Source organism: Cariama cristata, unplaced genomic scaffold (assembly GCF_000690535.1).
Source record: "Cariama cristata isolate BGI_N322 unplaced genomic scaffold, ASM69053v1 scaffold32324, whole genome shotgun sequence".
Taxonomy (NCBI): Eukaryota; Metazoa; Chordata; class Aves; order Cariamiformes; family Cariamidae; genus Cariama; species Cariama cristata.
In genome coordinates, this window is record NW_009612847.1 from 373 (window position 1) to 7,219 (window position 6,847).

Sequence of the window (6,847 nt, forward strand, 5' to 3'; positions counted from 1 at the left end):
TGTGACGATCTGTTGCTTTGTGTGTGTGCTTGTCTGAAATAAATGTGAAGCACTTGGGTTAAACGGACTGGGTGATGCCCACTGCCATGGCCCAGCAGGCTGCAAGATGCCGGGTGGGGCGCATGCCTCGATGCTATGTAGCTGCGTCTTCCCCATCTGCCTTCCTACAGCCTGGGCTCCGCCGGGCAGCCAGGTCACAGGTTTGCGGTGGTGTCATTATGGCAGGAGCAAGCAGAAAAGCTGCTGGGAAATGGCTATTTCTTGGTGTCCCTATGCCTCTAGGCAGTGCCAGTGAGGCAGCAGGGGAGCCCAAGAAGCATGCCTACAGGAAAGGAGGCTATCCCTCCACCCCCTTGGGCTTAATCTGCTCGAGGAGAAGCAGGTTTTGTGTAGGTGAAGCTGTTTCTTGTTTGAAACCTAAAACCACAGCACATGCTGGCTGCAGTTGCTAGACTGGTGAGTTGGAGTCTCATAAAACACTGGGAGCAGCAGCACTTTCTCTGAAGGGTGTGAAGAACCTAGGGGAGAGAAAAAAAATCCTTTCTTCTGGACTAATGTGCTGCACTTGGGCCTGCCCCCCACTATCCAGAAATAGATCTGGCTTCGGTTTTGAAGTTGTATTGGAACATCTCTTGAGTGCTGCAGACAGGCCCGTGCTAGAAGCCATGCCCAGCTGCCAGCGATCAGTTGAGGAAAGGCAAACCCCTCCCTGGGCAGCCACCTCTGCTTCTGCCCAGCTTTCTGCTTCCTGCCAAAAGGATTTGCCCAGAGGAGGTCGGTGTCCAGCTCGTGGATAGCCTTGTTCCGCTTCCCCTGAATGCGTGTTGGTGGGACTCCAGCTGGGAGGTAGGAGCGGGCTCTGTTGCTGTCGCCGCTGTGCCAGCACGGCACGGCCCAGCTCTGACTGCCCCTTGGAGTCTGGACGGTGGTGTCCGAGAAGGCAGCCTTGCCAGGAAGGGGCCACGCAGGAAGCAGCTGCTCTGTGGCAATCAACTTTCTCGCCTCCTGTTTGTGGTTTTCTTACTGTTTTCTGGCTTTTCAGCTTGAAGTTGGAATGTGACAAACTAGCCAGTGAGAAATCGGAGATGCAGCGTCACTACGTCATGGTAAGAACCGGTCCCAGCAGCCGAGAGCATGTGGGTGGGGACTCCAGCCGTGAGCAGGTGCCTATGCCTGGGTTTTACATGGCAGGGAGACTTTGCCCCATGGAGCGGCAGGTCTCTAGACAATGCTGGCATTTGCTTTTCTGAAAATGGGGCTTTTTTTATATTTTGTGTTGTCTGCATGCAGTGTATTGTTGAAATGTGGGGAAGTAGCCCTTGTAGCAGAGGGGAGGGATGCCAGGCAAGGCTGTGGTCTGTTCCCTTCCTGTCAAGGAGTTAACAGGAGGTTGTGATACTGTCCATAAAGATGAGCTGGTGCCTGCTTGCCAGCTGCTGCACCTGCCCTGGAACGAAGAGATAAGACTTAGAAATTAATACAGCAGCTCTTCAGAGCAGAGTTAGGACTTTAAAACCAGAAATAAGGGAACTGGCCGCTCTATCCTCCTGTACTGCCCAGACTCCGAGGCTGTGGGGTGCAAGGCGTGCTTGGGGCTGAGGACAAGAAAAGGTTGCAGCTTTCCTTCTTTAGTAATGGCGAAGCCTGCCCCATTCTCACTGATAAATGATTGCTTCTTGGGCCTTGCAGCCTGCATGGAGACTCTCATCTCCAGGTGTGGCTGAGATATATTTTTTTCCTTAATGCTGACAGTCACCAGAATTGATTCAGGTTACCGTCAGCAGCAGAGGGGAAGGGCTATTGCTTGTTGTGCAGCACTTGAGGCTTTGCAGGCACAGCAGCTCCTGCCTCATCTGCATGGCTGAGCTAGAGTCGCAAAGAGCTGCTGTCACTCCCCACCACAGCGAGTCATGGGAAGCGAAGAGGAGGGTTTCTGTCAATGTGCAAAGCTGCTACAGCTGCTCTGATTTTTGAATAAGTCACAATTAGCAGCTTGGGGGTCGGGCTCCTGCTTCCTGTTCAGTCTTCAGAATGTAAAGAAGGCTCGAGAGCCAGCAGCGGTGTTAGAGCAGACTGAGATCATGGCGATACCAAGCTGGGCGCTTCTTAGACTTGTGGTGTTGATCCCAAAATGCCAGTGATCTTCTCCTTGAATTAAATGAGCGCAGATGTGGATTTTTTTCCTTCCCTTTGGAAGAATTGGGATTGCAGCCTGCAAGCTGAGGGAGGAGATTTCTAAACTCTCAAACATCAGCCTTAAAACAGTGTCTTCCAGGGGTCAGGCATTAGCTTCTCCTGCCAATAGATTGCTCTGTTGCTGCTGTGCAGGGATTTTCTGGGTGGGTTTTTTTGTGTGTTGGGTTTTTTTTTCCCCACATAGCTTTTTCCCAAACAGCTGGAGCTGTGTGCAGCTGGATGTGGTACTTGCTAGATGAAGCCCAGTTGTGATCTCTTCCCCTTGCTCCTGAAGCAGCCATGTGGGCTTTAGGTTATTGGCCAGACAAAGCTTGTAGAGTCAGGCTGCCTCTCTTTTGGCTGTGGATGTGGAAGTCTGGAGCCCTGAGCCTTTTTCCAGGTTTGAAGCAGCATCACTCACTCTCACCTTGATGCACAGTGCTGAAAGGTGTCTGTGAATGGTGTTGCATGGGGCACAATCGGCAAGTTCCTAGGTCTTGGTCTGCAGCAGTGTGATGCTAGAGCAGGGTGGGCAGGGAGTGCGTGGGCATGCTGCTTCTGCCTTACACTGGGAGAGGGTCTCTGTGTTTGCCTCCTGCTGTCTTTGTTTCCTAGGGCTGGCTGCTTCTCTCCTTCCATCCTTGCCTAGCCTTTGTAGAAGACCTTGCTAGGAAAGCAGTGGTAGTTCCCAGCACTGCTGTATGGAGCCACTTTACCTGGTGGACACTTGACTTACAATTTCTTTTGTTCTCTTCTCTCTCGTTCTACAGTATTATGAGATGTCCTACGGGCTGAATATTGAAATGCACAAACAGGTAGGGGGAAGGCAGTTCCAAGTGCTCTAATTCCTGGGGAGGGTGGGTTGTCTGCTGTGCTTTGCCCTCTCTCACTTCAGTGGTATTTCAGGAACTAGAAATGCCATGAGTCTGTAAAATGTCAGAGCTGCCTTTGAAATGCAGGGACTCCTCACCTCTCAGGATCGCAGTGCTGGACTGAGGGCTCCCACCCCGGGCTGTGGGCATGCTCTGGTTCTCCCCAGGGACTGGATGGGTATTTAAGCACCAGACAAGGCAGTGTGGGCAGGGTCTGGAGCTGTGGCTCAGAGTCGGTCAGCAGATGCAAACCCGGGGTGGAAGGCAGGAGATGACCCTGGGTCCCTCCCTCCTTCAAGGCTCCAGGTGGGTTCCTGGCCACGCCGCCTTCCCCAGTGCCTGGGAAGGCTTGTTGTTTTTCATGTCAGCATGATCACACCTTTGGCTTCCCCCAGGCTCTTGCTGCAGTCAGACCAGAGAGCGCTTCTCGTGGACTGTGATTAGGTAACATGATGGCAGACCTTCTAAAAAAAGCCTCCTTGTGAGGGAGACTGTGCTGCAGCCTGGATAAGTTAGTTCATTGCCCTCATTGGTGGTTAAGTTGTTAATTATCCCCAGTGGCTAATTGCCTGTGCTGTTAACAACATGAGCCTCCTCTGAGCCTGACTCTATCTACCTTCAGCTTCCAGTCACAAAGTTGTGTGCGCGTCGTGGCTCAGTTATAAGCCTCTTAGCACAATTCTCTTCCCCGCAAAGGCACTTGGTGCTTCCGATCCCATTGCCCTCGTCGGTGAGCCCACGAGACTGGCTTCCTTGGGAAAACCTGCATATTGGTAAAGGATCTGAGCCACGCATCCTCACTGTTGTCCCATGAACTGTCTCCCAGCCTAGTCCACTGCCCTGTCATGCTGATGGGGCCCGTTCAGCTGATTTTGCTGCATGCCTAAACCCTTTGGCTCTGTATTCCTTTTGGCTCCATTGGAAAGTGATTTGCAAAAGGCTTATAGCTTTACTTTTTCCCAGGAGGAGAGTATTTAACACCCCAAAATTTGCCATCTGCTTGTGTGAGGCTAGTGAAGAAGTTACCCAGTCCCTCAGCTCAGCTGTGGGGAGGCTGGCAGTGGGCGAATGTTTGCCTATGGGGAGGGGGAGTCTGAGCGACCAGTCTCCAGGCCAGAGCGGGGCTCTTAGTGGAGGCAGCACGTGTGTCTGTGTCCACATGGCAAATGTAATTCAACACATCCCCACCTGGGTCTATAATAAGTTTCCTCTCTGGTTGCTCCCAATTCATTAAATTAATATCAGAGACCTGGAGAGGGAAGAGAATATTGAAAACTTGCTCTTTCCAGTCAGCAGCATTGATTCATTAACTATGTGGGGAGGGGCCTTGGGGGCAAGGTGACCCCCAATGGCACCAGGATGCTGCCAGCATCTTTCCAGGGGGAATGTGTTTTCTTAGAGCTGTTTGGGGGCTGAGGCCCTGCCTGGGGAGGGGGAAGGTGGAGCAGCCGGTGCTGAAGGTGGTCAGTCCCAAGCCACCTGATGCCCTTCCTCTCCATTCTTCCCACCTTCTAGGCTGAAATCGTCAAGAGGCTAAATGGGATTTGTGCACAGGTTCTGCCCTACCTTTCGCAAGAGGTAAGTCCTCCGGCTCGGCCTTGGCTCTGGCTCGGGGGCATATTGGGAGGGGAGGCCCCCATCCTGCTGTGGGGCAGTAAGGTGCCATGGCCCCCCTGCATGGGCAGCTCCTCACCCCTGGTCTGGGAAACCTTATCGCTTGCTCTCAGCCTCTGTGCAGGGATGAGCCCTTCAAAACAGGTTTGGCCTGGAGGCCTTCGAGCAGCCCCCCCAGGTGCTGTGTGGTGGCTAATGTGCCTGTCTGTCCCTGTCATTGGCGGCTGTGGACAAAGATTGGCTCTGTTCTCTCCTGCCTGTGATTCCTGAGTCATTGGCTGCTTCTGCACAGGCAGTGGGAACTTCAGGTGGCTAATTGGGGGAAGAGGGTGTTTAAAAAAATACCTCCATATGGCTCCTCCTTGAGATTTGGTTCCTCTGCCTCATTAATTAATGCAGCTGATGGGCTCCTCCCACTCCCCTGAGAAATTAATTGGGAGGGCTTAGGAGTTGCTGCCTGAGGCAGGAGGAAGATGAAGCACCTCTAGTGAGGTATCTGTCCGTCTCCCCACACAACCCCACAGAGGCTAAACTCCACAGCTGTTCTTGTGACTAGTTTTCTGATGAGGACTAGCTGTGGGACGGAGGCTGTGTTTCTTGGTCTGTTAGCTGTGGGGTTGGGGGACAGGCTGTGTTTTTTTCCCACCCACCTATTCTTGGGGAAGACAAAGTGGCTTACTGCTCAGATCAGAGCTGCCTAATAACTACGCCACAACTAAACCTTTTGCATCTTAATGCAATCCCTTCCCCCTCCCCAACTCTGTCTTGCTGCCAAGATGGAAAAAAAAATCCACTTGCTGGATTGCAGTGGACAAGCCTGGTGTTCGGAGACCTTGTGCTCTCAGAGGAGCAAGTACAGTTGTCCTTTATTTTTTTCGAGTACATAATACAGCTGTTTTTTCCTGCCCGTGTTTGGAGCAGCCATGCTGGGCTCTTCCACAGCAGCATCTTCTAGCTGCTGCAGTTGAAACCCGGCATGTGTCCCAAGGAGTGGGGAGCTTCTGATTTTAGGGCTTGTTTTGTTTGTTAGCGGGTCTCGCTCTGTGTCAGGTCTAGGTAGGAGAGGGGAGGCAGCGTGAGAGCCATTGCCCACCTTAGAGCCCTTCTGGCCAAGGATTGCTGGGCCTGTGTAGAGCAGGACAAGGATGGGAGTAAGAGGGAACCTGCTTAACCCTGTCGTGAGGAACTGGAATGAGACAAGCATACCTCCTTCCCTGCTCCTCGCTACTGTGGGCCTCAGTGGCGTAAGGTCATTGTCACAAATGAAGTACATGCAGGTGTCTCCAGCTGTGGGGTTAACCAGCCTGCCTCTGTGCCCTGACATCTTGGTGCTAGCAGCTGAGATAATGTACGTGTGTGTGTCAGACCCAGCAGGGCTGGGTCCCTGTTGTCCTTCCCTGTGATACTAGAAATGACCCTGAATTCCTCTGTTCTTTCCACACCAGCATCAGCAGCAAGTGCTGGGAGCCATTGAAAGAGCCAAGCAGGTTACGGCGCCAGAACTGAACTCCATCATCCGTGTATGTGATGCATGTTTAGTTTGGGTTCAGAGGGATGGGAGTCCATGTCTTTGGCCTTCGAGAAGGAACCAGGCAGGGGAGTCATGACCTGGGGATGTGCTGGGAGCAGGCTGCTCCATGTGCAGTGCTGCAGCCCTGCTGGGATGAGGCCCTGAGTGCTGGTCTGGCCCTGCCAGCATGGGGCTGGTTTTGACCAGACTTGTTACAACGTGGGCATGGGTTTGCAGAGGAGCACAGAAAAAAACTGCTGTGTCCCAGCATGGTGCAAGGAGAGTAGCTTTGGTTTTGAGCAGGAGCTGCAGCAGCTCCTTGACATGAAAACACCATCTGTTCTTGGTCAAGGTCGGGAGGGCTTTAACTGCATCCTTGGAGCGTGCCAGAGTCTGAGGCCAGATGTTGTGTGGGCTAGGGGCTGTGTATAGTGCTGGGGACACACTGTTGAGTCTTTTCTTGAGGCTGTCATAGCCCAAGGACTCTAGAATCTCTTTTTTTCTCCCCCCCGCCACCACAGGCTGTGGTGCTCTCCAGGACCCTGAGGTCCCAGATTTAAGCTTGGCTGCTGACACAGTCTGTCTAGGCAGCCCAGGCCCTTGGGTTGGGGTCCAAGTGCACTCAAAATTACAATATCCCTCTCCTGTCTTCCTGTCTGTCCATCATTCTCTACAG

At 52.8% G+C, this 6,847-nt stretch overlaps 1 protein-coding gene across 1 annotated transcript in view; it reads left to right on the forward strand.

Moving 5' to 3' along the window:
- Positions 1–1,042: 1,042 nt before the first annotated feature.
- The window catches only part of AES (amino-terminal enhancer of split), a gene marked incomplete at its 5' end in the record, with an annotated part of 6,055 nt that continues 250 nt past the window's right edge, over positions 1,043–6,847 (forward strand). The window contains 4 exons of the mRNA XM_009698797.1: positions 1,043–1,106; positions 2,946–2,990; positions 4,563–4,625; positions 6,107–6,181. Of these exons, the coding sequence (XP_009697099.1) occupies positions 1,043–1,106; positions 2,946–2,990; positions 4,563–4,625; positions 6,107–6,181 (247 nt within the window). The remainder of the gene's footprint in view (positions 1,107–2,945; positions 2,991–4,562; positions 4,626–6,106; positions 6,182–6,847) is intronic.